The 21,480-nt window shown below is 43.6% G+C and overlaps 1 protein-coding gene across 3 annotated transcripts in view; it reads right to left on the bottom strand.

Annotated features, from left to right (window-relative positions):
* Window positions 1-21,480, bottom strand: part of GANAB (glucosidase II alpha subunit) — a 329,555-nt gene that overhangs the window by 293,781 nt on the left and 14,294 nt on the right. For all 3 annotated transcript variants that reach the window (XM_085626079.1, XM_085626077.1, XM_085626078.1), the window contains exon 2: window positions 14,932-15,033. In XM_085626079.1, coding sequence (XP_085482205.1) covers window positions 14,932-15,033 — 102 coding nt within the window. The remainder of the gene's footprint in view (window positions 1-14,931; window positions 15,034-21,480) is intronic.

The following is a 21,480-nucleotide window of genomic DNA, read 5'->3' on the forward strand; positions in this document are numbered from 1 at the left end:
AGGTATCTCTGCTCCTCAATAATCCTCTGAGTCTCCCTCCTGGAGCGAATTCGAATCCTCGGCGTCGGCGGCGCCGTAATCGACTCAGACGGCGCCGGTGCCAGTGGAGCCATCGGCATCAAACGTGGATCCAGCGGAGCCTTCGGCGTCGAACGAGGTCGAGCCGGAGCCGGCGAGGATGGAAGCGGCGTCGACGTTCTCGGAGCCGGAGGATTCCAAGACGGCGTCGCCGGATAAAATGGGTAGAAAGGAGCCTGAGGATACACCTGCGGCACTCCCAAGTTAAAGGCCAACGGACCCATCGGACCCGTAGGTGCACCAGGGGCATACATGGCACGAGCAAATACCCCATACATCGCATTTAAATAATGCGAAGGATCCTGACCTGGCACAGGAAAGGCAGGATACTGGTCAGGCCCCACCGGACTCGGGCCAACCGGCGCCGACGGTGGATTCAACGGCGTCGCAGGCTCACCCGGGACTTGAAGCTCTTCCGGGGCCGGAGATGGCGCCGGAGCCGAGGATGAGACCGGCGTCGGAGTCCGGACCGGAACTGGCGAAGCCGGAGACAAAGGGACCACTGGAGATGAAGGACCAGCTGGTGAACCCGGCACAGGAGAAGGAGAGACGGAGTCCCTTCGACGCCGATCAGGTGACTTCGACTTCGGCGCCGTACTCTTGTCAGAATGATGCCGAGAGGAATGCCTTCTCTTTTTCTTGTGCTTCTTAGCTCTCGAAGCATGCCCCGACGTCGACCTCGAAGCCGACCTCGATCGAGACCTCGATCTTGTTTTCCTCCTCCCTCTCTTCTCCTTCTTCATCCTGGCAATAAAAAGTTTTGCCTCCCGTTCTTTCAAAGCCTTTGAGCTCATTTTACGGCAGCTGGTACAACCATCCACATCGTGGTCCGAGGATAAACACCACACACAGTCCTCATGTGGGTCAGTGATGGACATAAGCTTGCCACACTCCCGGCAAGGCTTAAATCCAGACTTCCTCGATGACATCTTCAAAGAAGACAGGAAACAGCAATGAAAATACACAAAGTATCAACAACGCTAACAGCGATTCCCGAAATCCGTTGGCTTCGACGGCGCGGAAAAAAGGGAACTGACGTCATCACGCCGACGAGGTCCTCTTATGGAGCCGGTGACGTCAGCGGAGTCGCGAGCGGAGCCGTGTCTCTGTGACGTCGTCTTCGGCCTCATCGGCGTGGACTGCTACAAAAGTGGCGCAAGGGATATTCACAAGGTGAGGAATCAACTGGCAGATGTATCCATCAGAAAGTATGAACTTTCTAAGCCTTTCGAAGTTATCAAAATAACTGTTGTTGTACCCAATCCTAACCTAGGAGCCCAATATCTGAAAGTCCCTGGGAGTGCTAATGACTCAAGATTGCACCAGACACTGGAAAAACTTGGCTGCAACCAGCATTTTGAGAAACAGGAGGCCCTAAACTTGGAAAGCCATCCTAGGACACCCTAGCAAGCGTACCTGCACTATAGTCCATCTGCTGCTTACAAAAACTGGACCTGCCAGTTAGGCCCTTATTAGTAATTGGACACCAGTGACTGAACTTTTGTGGATTATGCCCCTAACCAGACAAGTGACTAGATACAGGGTCCCCAAGAGAGCACTATCAGGAGCACCAGTAACCTAGTTAGGAAGAGTCCTAGTTGTCTGGAATATTTGTTTTAAGGGTTGACACCTTTTATTCTACCACCAACCTATTTTTTTTGAAGTGACACCTTCCCAATCCTTGGTAACATAGTGGTACCCAATGTCCAGGGATTGGTCCAGACTCAAGCACTCCGTGGGACCCAGCTTCAACCGACATCCTACTGAAGGGGGGCACCACAATGATTATTGCTCTAAAAGATTGGTTTCATCTTTCCCTGAAGAGCTGCAGTGTTCTAAACCCTGAGACAATAGAAAGTTATAGACCCATCTCCGTTCTGCCCGGTGTTAGCAAAATGCTAGAGAAAATTGATCAAGAGCTACATCACAAACCATCTGGAAACAAACATTCTTCACACTACCCAGACAGGTTTCCGCGGAGGCTGTAGTACAGAGACCGATATCCTAAGGGCCAAAGAGGATCGGAAGGTGGTCCTGGACCACGGTGAATAGCAACACTGATGCTCTTGGGCCAGAGTGCCGCTTTCGATGCGGTTTCCCACCCAACCTTTCTCAATCGATTGGAAGAAGCTGGTATTATAGGGAAGGCCCAAGGTGGTTGGCCTAATTTCTGGATAAACGCAATTTCCAGGTCAGCAAAGGGCCGTTCTTCTCATACAGCCATCAGTTGTACTGTGGTGTCCCGCAGGGCTCATCCTTGAGCTCCACGCTTTTTACAATTTATGTCCGCCCCTGATCTCTGGTTTTAAGACGGTATCTTATGCGGATGACACCCAGCTGATTGTTACACTGTCACCAAATAAGAACTCTTTCCATGAGTCTCAACAGCTGCTTAGCAAACGTATTAGAGTGGATGACAGCCAACTGTCTGAAACTGAATGGTGGTAAAACAGAGGTTCTGGTCCTAGGAAATAACCCTACGCTCTGGGATCTGATCATCTGGTCAATCTCCCTTAGGAGATGGCCCATCTCCTAAGTCAGAAGTAAAAGGTCTAGGAATGACCTTGGATAACCACCTAACCATGGCCTCCCAAACAAAGAAAGTTGCTGACAGTTGTTTTGGCCTGTTGAGAGCCCTAAGAAATGTTTTTGAATGGCTTTCGGTAGAATCACGCAGAATCGTGATTGAAGAGCCAATATTGTCCCACCTTGATTATGGCAACTCACTGTATTTAGGCAGCCCAAAATTAGTGATTAATAAACATCAGATCACTCAAAATGCCGCCTCGGGGATACTGTTTATTCAGAAAACACAATCAGCTGGCACTGCGCTTAAAAAGCTTCATTGGCTGCCCATAAGCTGCAGAGTACTATTTAAAGCACTATGCATTATATAGTGGGCAAAACAGAACAGTCTCATCTGTTCTCCAGCAAATGGCCATCCTCTACCATGCAAATAGGGACTTGCTATCACACAATTGTGGACTGGTTTTGGTCCCCAAAATTAAGAAAGCTAGAAGAGGGGGCAGGTCTTTTGCCTACTTCACACCTAGGCTTTGAAACTCTCTGCCTACCAGCCTCAGATTGGAGGACAATTTTGTGAGGTTCAGAAAAAAATTAAGACATCTTTTCTCTTAACTCTGTCCTCTTCTCCTTTAATTTACTCCCTCCTCATTACAATGGCGCTGGGAAGCCCGATTCAGGTAGCCTTGTGCTTTATACGTTCTGGAGAATGGAATAGAACTAGAGTCTCTGCATCTGTGTAACCTGGACTACTTTTTAAACTGTTTTGCAAGAGTTTAGCTAGTCCTAACAAACAGAGACCCAAACACTTCCAAACTTTGCAGAGTTAACCCAAGCCACGTGCAATGGGATAATACTGGCCACCTTAACCAATATTAATAGAAATCTTTTTTCTAGCATCAAAGAGGTCATATTTTTACCCATTAAGTTCAAGCAGGTTTTGATGCTTTTTGCATGTTTTACTTTTAACTAACTATTGAATAAAGTTGTTCTTTTTCTAATGTAAAGAATTGACTGGAGATGGGTGCTATTGAGAGTTGCTTCTGACCTCCTCCATGTCCTGGATAAACCCCGACTGCTTGTACTAGTCACCCTGATAGTTCTTGCTACCCTTAGAGCCCTTGCTCCCTGAGAAGGTCAAGTACGTAAAGAAAGCAAATTGGCTACCCACCTGGAATGCATTCATTGCTTGGCCCTAGGAGACCAGTGGCACACAAGAGTACCCACAAAGAATACTGCTCTGCAACCAATGGCTGCCCTGGTAGCCCAAGAAAAGGCATCACACTGAAAAGCACATTATTAATGAGACAAATCAGTTTACAAGATACTTAAGAGTCTTGCATTTGTGAACCAACTACCCTAGAACTAAACAGTTATCTGGCGGAGAAGGCTAGAGGTTATTTACTCCTTTCAGCAGTGTCTCTGGAGTGAAGTCCACTAAATGGGTGTCCGAGGGAGCTTAAGCCTCTCAGTTCTTCTTGGAATTTTCTTTTGTAGCGATATTTTCCAGAGCGAGAAACGTGGGGCCCCAATTCAGACTTTTGTTTTTGCACTGAATGCTGTCTGCTCGCAAACTGGGTGGTGCTCTCCATCTTAAATGCCACTTGCAAAGTGCAGAAGTTGGATTCGACCACAAATGGACTGGGTCAGGATAGTCCAAAGGTGGAGTATATTCTCAGACTGGGAATGGAAAACCGACCACTCACTGAAGCAACTGGCCTAGACTCCCCAAATCCACTCATTGGATTTAACTGAGATTAGGTTTCTTAACCTCACCAATAAATGGAAGTACAAGGTCAAATTCTTAATGCAATAGGCCTGCAGTACTACAATAAGCAGCAGAAACTCTGGAACTCCTGCTTAGACAAGAACCGGGCTCAACTTGATGGCACAGCAGTCGTGTGTAGCGGTAAAAATTTGGTCCTTAAAATGCTCCTGGTTACTTCACGCTCGTTCCATGAGCATCACCACCTGGGTTTGCCTGGTGCAATCTGACTGGTGCCAGGAAAAAATCCTTTAAACTGAGCTTTTTCTTTCTACAGGGTTTCTTTTATCACTTGTGATACACAATGATAGTAATCTTAACATCCAGAGTAAAGATCCTTTGTGTGTGCATGTTTGGGAGAGAAGAGTTCGAATTATACCTCACCCCCCTCAACAGTGGTATGGGTGCTTCTCCTACATCCAGTGGTAGAGACTCTGTAGTTACTTAAAGGCTGCTCTTCATCTGGATGAAATTCAATGTCCCCTGCGAGATCACTGCACTCTTGCTAAGGATGTAAAACAGAAAAATTCCAGACACACTGGCCCATGATAACAGAACAAATACATTCACAATGCCACTAGGCTATGAGTGAAGGCTGCGCCAAATGGTTAACAGCTCAAAGCACATGACTTAAAGGCAGAGTGAAGAGACTTTAGCAGTCCAAGCTGAAAGAGGCAAGGGGGCCGGGGGTGGGGAACAGGACATTAGCAAACAAAAAAGATGGCGTCAGGGCAAAGTACCTAGGTAAGGATTTGTGACAGAGAGATAAGCTAGTTCAAATTAACAGGGTTTCGATGATGAAAATATGTAAGGTTGGGGTGTGCGCTATACTAGGTCTCAAAGCTTTGGTTAGGATCGTAGCAGAAGCGGTTTCCAGCCCCATCTTCTAGCGATAGGTACCCAAAAGGTTGAGAATTCAAAGAGATAGGACGTAATAGTACTTTTTAAAAACATCACGTATATTACCCATGGAACATCTGCGCTCTGCTTCTTGTTATGAAGTGCTTTGCTCTGTTGAAAATCAGGGTCACATATCCCAATTTGACAACCTTCCCAGTGCATTTCACAAACATTTTGGGAAAGATCATCTCTTTCAGTGAATTAAAATAACGTCATAAAGACACAAATGTTGATAAAATACACTGGTTTGCAATTGCTGCACTCATGCGTGCAGGAGAAAAAGTTCACAAGTAAGGAGGCAGACAGTGCTGCTACATGCGAGGCCTGGGTATAGATGGGACATGCTTACACAGACTCTAGTTATTTCAGTGTGACGGTAAATGCCCTGGTCTCAACCTAGAAGGACGACGACATCCCATAATTGTGGCTAAGGTAGCTCAGAAGAACAAAAAAGTTACTTACCTGTAAACTGTGGTTCTCCAGTATTGGTGTCTTTCATAGATTCACATGCTTGAATATTCCCCGAAGTGGGAGTCCCACGGTACATAAAGCAATGTAGTAATAACATAAGCCTATTAGGCCTACAGGAAAGAAAAAACCATAGAGTTTATGGATAGACAACTTGTCACCTTTGTAACATATCACTGTTGTTATGTTCTAGGTCAAATCCAGCCAGTCAGGCGTCCGAACCCTCTAGAACCCTCTCCCCAGAGACTCAGGCTCTCAGATTTTCGTAGCACAAGAGTGACAAAGTCAAATACAAGGAAGAGCCTCTGAGGGGAGGTGGGTGGGTCGCATGTGAATCTATGAAAGACACCAATACTGGAGAACCACAGTTTACAGGTAAGTAACTTTTGTTCTTCTCCAGTATTGGGGTGTCTTTCATAGATTCACATGCTTGAATAAGAGTAGTGAGCAGTAGTAGCAGAATAATACAAGGTACAGAAGAAGCCAGATAGTAGTATAGACAGTGCAAAGATTATATGCATAAAATCGATGTCTATCTATATATATTAGATATAGATAGATATATATATATATATTCACTGAAAAAACCATAGGTTTCACACATGTTATAGTTAGCTGGACATTTTACTGATAAAAAACCAATGAAATTGCCCCGTTATAGTTACTGTAGGCAACTATAACTCACGCGACCGTAATCCTCTGCTGATGCTAATACTGTATTTAGACACTTATTTGCCCATGTCTTCTTCCATTAAATTTTAGCTATACATCTATTACAAATATTTTTTTTTCATAAAGACACATATGTCATCAGCAGAGGATTACGGTCGCGTGAGTTATAGTTGCCTACAGTAACTATAACGGGGGAATTTCATTGGTTTTTTATCAGTAAAATGTCCAGCTAACTATAACATGTGTGAAACCTATGGTTTTTTCAGTGAATTTGTACGGTTTTTTAAATGCTAAGTTACTTTACGCCATTTGTGGCGTGCGCGCCCACTTAACGCAGTTCGTTCCATGCGCGCACGGTGCGCGAATACAGTGAGCACGCGGTGCGCTTCGCGCACCGCGTGCCCACATTACGCTAGATGGGCCATGAACGCACGATGCGCTTCGCGCACCGTGCGCACATGGAGGAGGACATATGATGAGCATCGTTGTGACAGGTAAAATATAGGTTTTGATTAGCTTTGATAAGCCATGCACAAAAGGTGCCCTGCGGGCATCTTTTGCACACGGGGTGGGGAGAATGTGGATATTTTTTTTTTTTTTATAATTTCTTACCGTACGCGTACGGTAAGCGTAATCGGCGAAATTTTCGAAAAAATTAAAATTGCCTTTTTTCACTTGGGGGGTCGTTGGGGACTCCCTCGACATGGCAAGGTGCTTGGGAGCTGTGTAAACAGCCCCCTTACGTGTTTTTGCACTTGGTTGATCAAACCCCCTGTCAGAGTGCGAGAGAGAAAATGGCGGCCGCCGCTTCCTGGTTTCTACCGATTCGAATGTTTACTAAGATCTAAGGGCCAATCAGAATCGCGCTCGCGCACGCCACCGTACGCGTACGGTAAGCGCACCGTAAGCTGGCTCAGATATATATATTGATTTAAAGGCTATTTTCTCAGAATCTACTGAACAGATTTACACCAAACCTACAAAAGGCACTTCCTTGACCTGAGGACTACCTCTCTGCCAAATTTCAAGTAATTCTGTTCAGCCGTTCGGGCTGTAGCTGTGTCTAAAGGTCCTATGGAAAAATGCATGGGAAAAACGCGTTTTGGTACCCCCCTTTTATCTCAGCCCCCGCTTGACGAATCCCCCCCCGAGACTTTCAGGGTAGGAGCGGAGCGTAGCGCCCCACCTATTTTGAAAAATTCGCGAGGATTCGTCAACCGGCGCCAAAGTTATTCAAAATAGAATGTTGCGGATTTCCTATGGAAACATGGTCCTAACTATAACACCTACTGGCGGTCGCCAGTAGGTAGGTATATATATATATATATATATATATATATATATATATATATATATATATATATATATATATATATATATATAAAAACACATCTTATACATAATTATATAAAGAAATAAAAGTACCTTGTATGCAGGAGGAGGGAAGCAACAGAGGCTCACCTTATTTAAAAAGATTACGAAGGACTGCCTGTCCCACAGCTGTATCCGTGTTGTCTGCAGAATCCAGACAGTAGTGTCTCGTAAAGGTGTCTCTGCTGGACCATGTCGCCGCTTTACAGATGGCTTGAAGAGGAACTCCAGCAAACAGCGCAGTGGAAGAAGAAACCTTCCTTGTGGAGTGCGCTTTCACAGCAGCAGCGAGAGGTTTTCCTGCTTGTTGATGGCAAAAAGCAATAGCAGAGGATATCCAACGTGCTATAGATGGTTTGGTGACAGGATGACCTTGCCGCATGCGCCCGTAGGCGACAAAGAGTTGGTCAGTTTTTCGAATGGCGGCAGTTCTCTGCAGATAGAATTTGAGACATCTCTTGATATCTAAAGAATGAAGTGACTTTTCTGCAAACGTCTGAAGATTAGGAAAAATTTTTTTCAAAACAACCGGCTGATTGAGGTGGAAATCAGATGGCACCTTCGGGATATAGGCCGGATTGGTGCGAAGCAGAACAGAGTCTTTAGTAAATTGAAGAAAAGGAGGGCTAATGGTAAAGACTTGCAAGTCACTGACCCGGCGAGAGGATGTAAGCGCCAGGAGAAGAGAAGTCTTCCAGGTGACATGTTTGAGGCTGGCCTTATGTATAGGCTCGAAAGGCGATTTCATCAGCTGCGCCAATACCATGTTTAGATGCCAAGGAGGAGGAGGCCGACGTATCGGAGGAAACATACGAAACAGTCCCTTGAAGAATTGTTTCATTACTCTTGACGAGTAAAGGGAGTTCGAGCCATCTTGGCGGAATCGTGAGATCGCTGCTAAAAAGACCTTAAGGGTAGCATAGGACAGGCCTGATTTTGCGAGGTGCAAAAAGAAAGGTAGTAGTTGTTCAGGCTTGGAATGGATAGGATGAATTTTGACATCACTGCACCAGGAACAAAAGCGTTTCCATTTGAGTTTGTAAGTTTTTACAGTAGAGGGAGCTCTAGCCTTTGCTAATACTTCTCTGCATTCCACAGGGATGTCCATATTCACAAATTCAAAGTACTCAGGTTCCAAGCTGCTAAGTGTAGAGACGCAGGATCGGGATGGCAAATTTGACCGTGTTCCATGGTCAAGAGATTCGGAAGAGGACGAAGCATGATTGGGTCGCACGGAGACAGAAGCAGCAGCTCCGTGAACCATATTTGTCGAGGCCATCGGGGGGCTATTAAGATGAGCCGACAGGGTTCTCTCCTCATTTTCCGTAGGACCTTGGGGACTAGAGGTATCGGTGGAAAGGCGTAAGCATAAATTTTGGACCAGTTCATCAAAAAGGCATTCCCGCATGACTTTGGTTGGGGAAGCCAACTTGCGTAGAACTGGCATTTCCGGTTCAGGTAGGTTGCGAAGAGATCCAGATTCGGGGGACCCCATAGCTGGAATATGCGATCCAGAATGGGTTGGTGTAATTCCCATTCGCGATTGGTCGTGGAGGATCTGCTTAGGGAATCCGCGAGTATGTTGGACGCTCCCGGAACATGGACTGCAGTGAGGGCGATGTGGTGTTGAATCGCCCAATTCCAAATCTTTTGGGTCTGAAGGGACAACAGAACGGACCTCGTGCCTCCTTGTTTGTTGATATAATGCATGCACGTTGTGTTGTCCGTTCTGATCAATACCGTGCTTCCATAAATGATGCTTCGGAAAGCTTTCAGAGCCAGAAAGATGGCCAGTAATTCTAACAGGTTGATGTGTCTTGTCTTTTGATGAACAGACCACCTGCCTTTCACAGTAAGACCCTGCAGGTGAGCGCCCCCTTCGAGAGAGGCGTCGGTGGTGAGGGTGAATTGTGGAGAGTCCGCCAGAAAAGGACGCCCCGAGGAGACATGTTCTTCGTGAGTCCACCATAGAAGAGCCTTTCTGAGGCGAGGAGTGACTGACTAGGTCGTTGAAACTGCCGGAGACCTGAGCCCATTGCTTGTCCAGTTCTTCTTGGACAGGTCTCATCTTCAGGCGACAGTGAGGGACTAGAGGAATGCAGGAGGACAACATCCCTAGGAATGACTTCAACAATCGGACAGAAACGAACTCTTTTAGATGGATAGAGGCTTCTAGATTGCGAAGACGTTGTCGTCGTTCGTGCGACACAAAAGCTTTCCCTAGAGTTGTATCCAAAATGGCTCCCAAGAACAGTCTGTTTTGAGCTGGGTGCAACTGAGATTTTTCCAAGTTCAGCGTGAGGCCCAGAGATTGGAACAGGGAACTGCACACCAGAGTTTGTGTTGACGCTAGTTCGAAGGACTTTGCCTTCAAAAGGCAGTCGTCTAGGTAGGGAAAGATTTGGACTTCCTGAAGGCGAAGGTAAGCTGCCACCGGTGCAAGGACTTTTGTGAACACTCGGGGAGCCGAACGAAGGCCGAACGGTAGGACTTTGAATTGAAAATCCCGTCCGGCCACCCTGAATCGGAGGAACTTTCTGTGTCTTGGCAAGATGGGAAGATGAAAGTAAGCATCTTGTAGATCTAGGGTTGTCATGAAATCTCCGTGAGAGAGAAGAGGAAGGACCTCTTGTAGGGACAACATACGAAAAGTTTGTGTCTTGATAAATTTGTTCAGGGCTCTCAAATCCAAAATGGGACGCCATTCTCCCGACTTCTTCTGAATAAGGAAAAACCTTGAGTAGAACCCCCTGCCCTTCTGTAGTTTTGGCACCACTTCGATCGCGCCCTTTCTCAATAAGATGTTTAGCTGAATCAAAAGCTCCTTCAAATGTGCAGGAGGGGGACCTCTTGGTGGAGTATTTGGAGGAATCTTTATAAATTCCAAAGCGTGTCCCCTGCGCACAAGATCGAGAACCCATCGATCTGTGGTGATTTGCGACCATTTGCAGAAGAAGCGGGAGATTCGACCTCCAAGTTTTGGAGGAGTCCGTGAGTGAGGGTAAGGAGAGTCATGGTTTCTTTGAGGAATCCTTTCCTCTGTAGGAAGATTTGCCTCTGTATTGCCTGTAATTGGAGGAATTTTGCTGCCGATACGATTGTTGGTTCTGCGAGGAGTAGCGGCCTTGTCCTTGCCTGTACTGGTTGGAATTGCCTCGAAAGGAAGAAGAGGAACCACGACCTCTTGCGCCTCGAAATGGCTGTTTTTTGAATTGTAAAGACCCCAGAGCACGAGCTGTGTCAGTGTCCTTTTTGATTGCTTGAAGGGCATCATCTATATGTTGGCCGGAAAGGGATTCGCCATCGTAAGGCATGTCCAGGATCTTTGTTTGCACCTCTTGACGAAAGGACGTGGCCCGTAACCAGCCCTGACGCCTGAGGACTGCAGCGACCGCCAAAAGACAGAAACCAGAAGAGGACACATCGATGGCGCAATCTATAATCTCCGAAGAAATTCTTTCTCCCTCTTGGAGAATCTTCAAAGCCTCTGGTCTGGATGATTCGGGAATAAGATTGATCAAAGATGAAATGTCCGACCACATTTGGCGATCGTAGCGGCCCAAGATCGCCAAAGAATTGGCGGCGCGTACCGTTGCCGCCGCCATAATAGTGGAAAATTTTTTCCCTATACCATCCAGTCTGCGACCTTCGCGATCTGGAGGTGCCGACACAGGCGATGAAGGATTTCTGGATCGGCGTTGGGCTGCCTGAGTGATGATAGAATCAGGCTTCGTTTGCGAAGTCAAACAGGCAGGAGAATTTGGAGGAGCCTTGTATTTGTCGATCCTAGGAAGGATGGCTGGAATCGAGTTAGGGGTTTGCATTATTTTAAGGCCCTCTTGCCATATGAAATCAATGATTGGAATGCAGCGGATCTGCTTTTGAGGTTGGTCCTTAAAGTCATATAAAAAACAATCCTCCTCTCTAGTCGTCATAGGGAGGTGAAATCTTGTAGCTGCTCTCTCCATGAGCAAATGGAAACCACCAATGTCAACTGGGGGAGAATCCAAAGGAGCGGGATCAGCGGGAGAAGGTGTTTGGATCTGATAGTTGTCCCAGTCAGAAGGAGGGAAGCATCGTCCAGCTGACCCTCCTCCTTGTCAGCATCATCATCCTGGTCCTCGACAACATCCTCAAGCGTGAAAAGAGGAACCCCAAGAGATTGTTCACGAGTCACTGGCGTCGGTGTGACTACTGGTTCCGTGTGAAACACAGATTGTTGAGGTGTCTGTGGTGTTGGAGTGGTATGCCCAGACCGTGGAAAACGGCGATTATAATCATCAAGCATATACTGCAAATTGGAAATCAGGCTTAAAGGCAATTGTGCCATGGAAGGTTGCGGAACCGGATGTGTGTCATAAGAGGAGAGATCCTCTTGTCGCAAATCCTCCTCATCATCATCAGTGTCCTGACATTTAATCAAGAGCTCGGAAGGACTGCGAGCCGGCCGAAATCTGTCATCCTCATATTCATCATTGTCAGATGAAAACAGCAGCTCAGGAGGTTGCACAGGTGGTTTGAGTGGCATGAGGGTCTCCAGAGACTATTGTCGACGTTGGAGTAGAGAGGTTATGTTATGTTATTATTTCTTATATAGCACACAGATGCCGCAGCCAAGAGGCGTCCCGGCGCTTTAGGAGATGGTTGATGTGTCCAATGGTATTAAAGCCAGATTTGGAGCTGTAGCCGTCGTTGCCGGTGCTGAAATTCGCCGTTGGGCTACCGCCGACGACAAAGCCACCGCCGACGACGAAGCACCCTTCGACGACGAAGCACCCTTCGACGACGAAGCACCCTTCGACGACGAAGCACCCTTCGACGACGAAGCACCCTTCGACGACGAAGCACCCTTCGACGACGAAGCCCCCTTCGACGACGAAGCCCCCTTCGACGACGAAGCCCCCTTCGACGACGAAGCCCCCTTCGACGATGTCTGCTTTTTCTTATGCTTGATACTTGTCGACGACGAAGTTAAAGGCAACGTCGACGAGATGGGTCTCACCTTCACAGATACCAGCGTCGACGGTGAAGACGCCGACGACATGATCATTGCCGTCTTCAGAGACATAGATGCCGAGGTCGTCGATGTAGGTGCGACGACGGCAGCTCTCGTCGACGGAGGAAGGCTTGATGAACTAGTCGACGAGAGAGGCAGTTTTTGAGGTAAAAACTGCGCAGCTGGAGTCTTAGACGCCTGAGAATCAGATCTCGGGGGCGTCAGGGAAACAGAGATGCTCCTGTGGGGGGAAATCATCCCTCTTGAAGTTGAAGGTTCTCCATGCTGTTTCTTCACCATTTTTGGACGAGGAGAAACTTTTTGAGAGTCAGAAGACCTCTTGAAAGAGGGAGCAGTTTGAATAGAAGACACACTCTCCACATCAGAAACAGGATTTTCTGAAGTCTTCTGTAGCCACAGAAGGAGACGCCCCTCTCTGTCCTTCAAAGTTTTCTGTGAGAAGGTTCTACAGATTTTACAGTCCTTAACCAAATGTTCAGGATACAAACAAATACATTTTTTGTGAGGATCTTCAGAATGAAGTCTCAGTTTACCACAGCTCCCACAAGGTCTGAAGAGGGATTTCTTGGTTGAAGACATCCTAGACTCAATCTCTGTGAAAAATGAGATGAAAAAACTGAGCAAGCTCAGGGAGACTCCCTTCACACGACGTGCGGTAGAAAATCGGAGAGCCTGAGTCTCTGGGGAGAGGGTTCTAGAGGGTGCGGACGCCTGATTGGCTGGATTTGACCTAGAACATAACGACAGTGATATGTTACAAAGGTGACAAGTTGTCTATCCATGAAAACTCTATGGTTTTTTCTTTCCTGTAGGCCTAATAGGCTTATGTGATTACTACATTGCTTTGTTATGTACCGTGGGACTCCCACTTCGACGACGGGGAATATTCAAGCATGTGAATCTATGAAAGACACCCCAATACTGGAGAAGGGTGACTACACAAGATTCAGCATTAAACAGAGGCTAATTTGATTTTGTTGGGTGCTCTTTGTTTGGAGTATAGTAGTACAAGTTGCCCTTTCGTATCTTTTATCCATCCTTAGTTACATCAGGCTTACAGGGCACACATTTTCACAACAACAATCCAAATACAAGAATAAATGACCTGTGCAGGATGTGAATTCACAAAAGCAGTTACTTAAAATCCTTACTCGGCAGGGAACTGTTTTTGGTCTGTATTTTTTCCAAATATTCCCTGGCATCCTCTGGAGGTTGGAGCATGGCTCACAATAAACATGAACTATTAAGACTAATGCAGACAGCAACCTACTTGGGAGAGATTTATACAGTGTACATCAGTACACAAGGGCGTACACAAAACAAAGAATGTAGTGAGTATAAGACACCATCACTGAGTGAATGCAGGAAAAGGCCTCTGTGGGCCAAGAATAACAAACTGAGCACAATATATACACAATCAGGGAAACCCACTAAGCCCACCTTCTCGGACATTCGGACAGGTGAGGATGGGGAGGAACAAGGGAAGTGAAAGAAAAATCCCTTCTGTGGACAGGAAAAGGAGACCTAGCTGAGAAAGCAGCACTAGGCAGATGAATTTCAATTGCCTGAAATTTGAGTGCTCTGAATAAGGAGAGATGTATCATTACAGTATGAGGTTTGTGTTTTTGCGAAGCAGTCTAGTGTTCAGATGACCATAGTCCATGCAAAACAAATCTTAAATTTAAAAAAAACTGGACATAACCATAAACAAAGTCTACTTTTTTAGATCAATGGGTACCAATTATTTAATTTTTGCCTAGATTTGAACTAATGCCCTGTGACTGCACTCTGGTTGAGATGCTCCTTAGAGATTCAAGGAACACCAAACTAAGGTACCTGGGCATGACTTACTAAACACAAGAGACACTTTTGATGTACATTTTGCATGACAAATTGCTCAATGAAGAAGGCTTTGATCAGGGCCAGCAGGATGAAGAGAATATTATCATCAGCAAAGATAACATCATGCCGGATGGCAGCTCATCTACAAGGCTCAGACAAGGGCTGCTCTATGCTAGGGTTTGTGGAAAGCAGCACAGACGTTTGACACGAGTACGACTGAAACATTGCATATTTGTTCCTTAAAGGCTGAGGGCAGGGTGCTTTACACATTAAAAATTCAATGATGACGACTTACTTGCAAAAGGAGCTTTGGTCACAAGTCTTGAAGTTGCTCCGGTCGACAGCCAGTGAGCCCGAGAGGTAGAGGGAGGTGAACAGGAGGAACCTCACACAAAACCTGACAGAAACGGTGAAAGGAAGATAAATGGGGACAGCCAAAATGAGTTAACTATTTTCACAACATTTATTATCTGGAACCTGAAGGAGAAACAATGGTAATGTAAGTCATTTGAAATTAGCAAACAACAGAGACAGACAAGGAATCAGTATACGATCCTAGAAAGATAACTAACATGCAAGATGTTTATCAGAGGCAGAGCAGCTAACTATCCTGCAGCATTAGAGAGAAAAACCTGCAGTAAACCAACTGAAGGCATTAGGGAGAAAAATACATCAGCATGCAGGAAGATTTTGCCTTAAGTCCTGCGTGATTGAGACAATCGATATTATAAACAGCTGTCTACAGGGAGGCAGTATTTTGGTCTCTTTTTCGGGTGTTAAACCGCATTATTGACCCCACACCACGTGTTGCTACGCTGGGTCTTTTGGAGTGTCTGTGGGGGAACAGAGGGGATAGATCCTCGGTCGGGCTGGGCATTTAGATCGCTAAGAGATAATGCTTGAATGTAGATCTCTGTGGCACCTCCTTGGAATTCTGCTCTGTGCAAGGCAATGGATTGATGTTGAAGATGGAGGAGACCATCTACAGGGCCCGGGGTTGCCAGCACAAATATAGGAGAATACGGGGTAGATGGTGGAACCGTTATGGACTGGAATGATTTGCAGTGTGAAACTATATTTAATACCTCTTGTCTTTGCATCTGGTCATCATCGCTGTCATGTTTGTATTGTGTTCCATAAAATCAATAACATTTGGTTTCTTAGATATAAATATTATAAACAGTTGATCACAAAACTGACACTGAATTTTAAAGTGCTAAATGAATCCTGAATTGGTGTCAATTATTTTTATTAAACCATAACAAAAGAAATACAGAACAGAATGTATTCTAGAAGGATTATTTGATTACACAAATTAGTGATATTATAATTATCATGTCTAGTATAAAGGCTTGAATTTTTCAAACAAAATTAAAATAATGTTGCTAACAGCCCAATTATATATTACATTGATTTTCAGGTTCCAAACTTCAGACATGAGGGAGAAAACCTGATTTGTATCAGGCCTCTAGTGCAGCTACAACATGAAAGTTGGATGTACAACATAAAAACATGTTTATTTCACGTCAGCTTCAGCCTCAAATTTAACAAAAATGTCTAGCTCCATTTTCCACGTGGGATTAACAGTGGTATGCTCATTAATTTAGGCAGATTGTCACAGAAATTGTGCTCCGAGGGATAGACACTGAAAAAGCTCGAGGGATGCTTGCATGAACAAAAAAAATGGCGCAAAAAATAAATCACAGGAACCATCAATTGATAGCTTTGAACACCACGCCAAGTCTGATCATGGTGCAGTTTTTCTTGGGTTGTAAAAGCAAGGCAGCTCCTATACCAATTTGCCAAGCTAATTTTCCTTACAATTTGATTTTTTTTTAATGTTGCCTCCCTCAAAGAGGGTTTCACAACTGACATGTAACTTAATTATTTATAGTCACAATAGCATCAGAATATCCAAGTCTAGTTGTCAAAATTCCAAAAGCTGGATTCACAGAATAATTATAAATAAATACTTGGCAATTATTATTAAAACATAAATAAAGGTCATTTGAAACAGGTATTAATATACAAGGATTCTGTGTTCATAATATAAATGTGCAGAAAATCTGGTAACTTCATAATACTGTTCATATAGTTAAATGTAAATGGGTCATGATTTAGTCCAACCAGGCACGCCAGAGGCCTTCATCATGGGAGGTGCAATTTGACATTTAGGACATTTATTGATATCACCCCAAAGTTGATAAAGTAATATGACTAGTAGTCAAACAAAGCTGGCATGGACCCACAAGAAAGAGTTGCTTACTGTTTCTGTAATAAGCCACTAAAGTAATCAATATCTAAAAGGGAAAACGGCCGATTGGATAACTGCCTGAAATCTAAAGAAAACACAACTTGTCCGTATTTGAGGACACTCATTCCACAGGTACCCCTCACTCACCAACATGGTATCAAACTTTCACAGTTACCCTTTCTGATATTATATACAGTGAAGGCACACATATGCAAATGAAAGTTTAATACGTTAACAATGGCATATGCTCATTTGAAAATCCTCGGGAAGCAGTTGCTTTGCTTACATTAGAATATGGCCACTACAGGCATAGAAAGTATGTGAACTACAAACTATGTACCCTAAAAAAGGAAATGGCTTGGGCGTGTTTTCTAGACTTCTCATCTCTTTTGATTAAGTACATAATACTCCACCCTGGACAAATACAATACTGCCCTCTGCACAACTCTGCAAAATAGGAAGTCACACCCAGTTTCATCAGCATTTACTGCAGGATGTTTGGACAATTGAAAGATCAGGGGAGCGCTACCTGGGTATAGTCTAAAGTGTTGCTGTACTGTAGATACAACTAGTCAAAATATACTGCAATAGAAAATATATTCCTCCAACCGCCATCAACCCGACTTTACGTCCGCTAACAATGGAAGTGATTCTTGTGTCAGATAATTGCTTTTAAATAGTTTAACTAATTTTCATGATATGAATTAAATGTTTTGTTAATTTATTTTCTATTACGAAAAATGAAGTAAACAGAAAGTTTAAAACAAAATTCACATATTAATTGCTCATCACCAAGTGCTCCCATAACTAATATTAAATTGTGAATATGAATACATGAATTAGGGAAGTAGCAGGTTTTTAATATATAAAAATAAAGAGGGGACAGATGTGAACATTTAGTACCAAAGACTCACTAAAGTAAAATCGCAGCAGCTATAATGGGCGAATCATATGCAGAAAAGTCACTTGTATCTACTCAGGTTGGTCCTCAGATAGATCCCATTGGATAATATGGTCTCATTGGTTTAAGAATACTCTTAAACGCCTTGCCATCCCATCTTTAATACAAAGGCAAAAAATGGTTCTGTTGGGAATTTTGTAAGCTTAGTTAAATATGCAGTTAATGCTAATTCTCAATAAGTAAATATTCATTCACAGAGCGAAAAAATTATACACACATGAACAGAAGGATTCAGAGATTAAATTAATTTTTACTCTGTAATCAGTATCCGGAAATTTTTCTCTCAAAAAGGTATGTATTTACAGGTCTGACCAACCATGATACACATACAACATAAAACAATCAGTGATTGAACATACTCATTGACATAGAATCACATTTACCCTATACACGAATAACAAAAATACAGTAATACAGACAAAGTCCAAACTCAAGAGCATTAACCACAATTGGACATGATTTCCTAATTCTGATTGTGGAAGTGCGTGGACAATTTGGACAAAGAACGTCGACGTTTCGACCCTATATAGTAGTGCTGGATTGTATGCATCTAGAGCGGGTCTTCCTCAGGACAAAAAGTTGGGCTGGCTGCCTGTAAGTACAAATGATTTTACGTAAGGGCCATGTGTGTGTGAAAAACGGGGAAACAATGAAGGTTTCACTTAGCGGCAAAAACGCTCACCTGGAATCAGAATTTTATAGGATTTAATTTCCTGATCTCACATTAGAGATGTCAGCCGACATCTGAATTAATCATGAATTCTGTAATAAATGAAAGAAAGAAATAGGCACTAAAAATCCCTATTGCACTTAACGAAATATTGCTTCGAAGGAATACATCCGAATTGTGTGTAGAAAAAGACACTAAGGAGTGAAAATATATCTGTTGCATGTTTACATCACTGCTTTATAAATCGGAAGTGACAATATGTACGAATCCCGGCATCCCGTTCAAAATATCTTTACTTCAACTACAAACTAGCACCTCAGTCCGTTATACGGGATCCGCCGTTAATAGAGAAACGAACTGTGTAATAATATACTCTCTATCTTTATTTATGAGCACAGTTCGTAACAATCTTAAAGCATGGGACAATACGGGAGGAACCGCGGGCCTTACTCTCTAGAATCCGCTCCGCGTTTTGTCTACAAACAACTGAGGTTGCTGCCTGCACGTAGACACTAATTGGGATAACGTCATATAGCCGGCTTCACCCTCGCCTCGCTGTCATTAATTGCAGAGCGCTAGACGGACACAGACGTCTTTGCCGGGAACACTATGCAAGTCTTAAATCCAGTGGCGCTTAGGCTTGCCACGTTACGGGATTTCTTTTATAGTCGTTTTAACCGTATTTTAGTCAATTGCTCATAGCGACTTTCACCTTAACAGACTACGTGTTTTTAAAAAACCGTAGTGATTTTTACATTGATACCATGATTGACAAATCATAAGAAGTTTGCGCTTTAACATACCATTAATAAACTATTTTGTAGTTTCAAAGCCAAGAAAGTAGCAACTCGTGTCACATACGGAGCTGGTTTCATGAGTGCCACTCCGGATAAATGACTTTCAACCCTGCGCACGGGTGGTTTTTCAAAGGGGAACACACTTGATAAATTATCTCATGTGCGCAAAAAAACGCACTTTCTTTTTCTATGGATGATAACATATTAGTCTACCATGTAACTATTCTACATTCACTTAGCTGTTCCTTGTTGGCCCTAATCACTGCCCTCTCATTTTCAGTAAGTGGCGATCGTTTTGACGGCACCACTCTTTTCCAGTTGAATAAATCACTGTAAAGGTACGTGACCTTTTTACTATACCTCATTACATGTTGTTAAGTGCAATAGGGATTTTTAGTGCCTATTTCTTTTTCATTTATTACAGAATTCATGATTAATTCAGATGTCTGCTGACATCTCTAATGTGAGATCAGGAAATTAAATCCTATAAAATTCTGATTCCAGGTGAGCGTTTTTGCCGCTAAGTGAAACCTTCATTGTTTCCCCGTTTTTCACACACACATGGCCCTTACGTAAAATCATTTGTACTTACAGGCAGCCAGCCCAACTTTTTGTCCTGAGGAAGACCCGCTCTAGATGCATACAATCCAGCACTACTATATAGGGTCGAAACGTCGACGTTCTTTGTCCAAATTGTCCACGCACTTCCACAATCAGAATTAGGAAATCATGTCCAATTGTGGTTAATGCTCTTGAGTTTGGACTTTGTATTACTGTATTTTTGTTATTCGTGTATATGGTAAATGTGATTCTATGTCAATGAGTATGTTCAATCACTGATTGTTTTATGTTGTATGTGTATCATGGTTGGTCAGACCTGTAAATACATACCTTTTTGAGAGAAAAATTTCCGGATACTGATTACAGAGTAAAAATTAATTTAATCTCTGAATCCTTCTGTTCATGTGTGTATAATTTTTTCGCTCTGTGAATGAATATTTACTTATTGAGAATTAGCATTAACTGCATATTTAACTAAGCTTACAAAATTCCCAACAGAACCATTTTTTGCCTTTGTCATAAATGCCCAGGTTCTGAGGGTTACTGGGTTAGCCCATTATCTTTAATGATCCCATCTTTAATGGCACACATGCCCAATCAGCAACAGAGATTCCAAAATGGTCACTAGTAATCGCTCAGAATTAAGGCCAGCGTGCAATCACTCATTAGATTAAGAGTCAATAGAGCAGCAACAGGTCAGGAAACAGGCAGACCAAGTGGATCTTTGTTTCCTCTCTGCATTTATCTAACAAACATTAGCACGAAACACAGTCTGACAGTTTCCAATGAAAGATGAAGATTCACACTGCAGGATCCCTGCCTCTTTCAAACAGGAAGTCAAACGCCAATTGTGTTTGTTAGCCAGCAGGATTTCATTAATTATTCGTAAGTGTTTGGAGTTGAGAACACCAACAAAATCCATTAACATAAAACATTGCTTGGATTTTTGTTCTCAGCGTTAGTGCACAATGTTGTCTCTTAACTATTGAGTTAAAAACAATGGTATAATTAATAAAAATGTGATTGGCTGTCTCATTTAAGTTGCTAAATACATCTTCCTGATCTTGAATGGGAAAATATTCTCAGATTTCAATAATTATATTTGTGGTAGATGACGGATCTAATTTCGATATCACTATCAAATGAACTAATTTAAGATAGTTTGCTGTTAATGTTCTAGCTTTAAATCAGTAAGACATTGCTAATTCGAACATCTCTAGCCAATAAAGATAGTGTCTCTCCCTGAAAATACTACGGGTTCATTACAAGCGGATAAAATATACTTTTCAAATCGGGCTAAACATTACCACGTTTTACTGTTAGATAGGTCAAAGTCGGATTAGGTACAAAGGTCTTTCCAAGTTTCATCAGTCTCGCTTGCTTGACTGGGTTAGATAACTATACACAAACGTTCGAGAGGAAAGGTGCGAATGTTTCTGCAAATAACTAAACCTCAATACGCCTCGGAAAAGAACGTGCAAAATATATTCCAAGCACATTAAAGGGAAATGCCATTTAAATGCATACAACAAACAGATACTGCTTTGAAAAGAATCAAGAAAGTAGTCTACTAATTGCTCAGGCAGGTGCCAAGCTCAAGT

This window comes from Triturus cristatus, chromosome 9, assembly GCF_964204655.1.
Source record: "Triturus cristatus chromosome 9, aTriCri1.1, whole genome shotgun sequence".
Classification (NCBI taxonomy): Eukaryota; Metazoa; Chordata; class Amphibia; order Caudata; family Salamandridae; genus Triturus; species Triturus cristatus.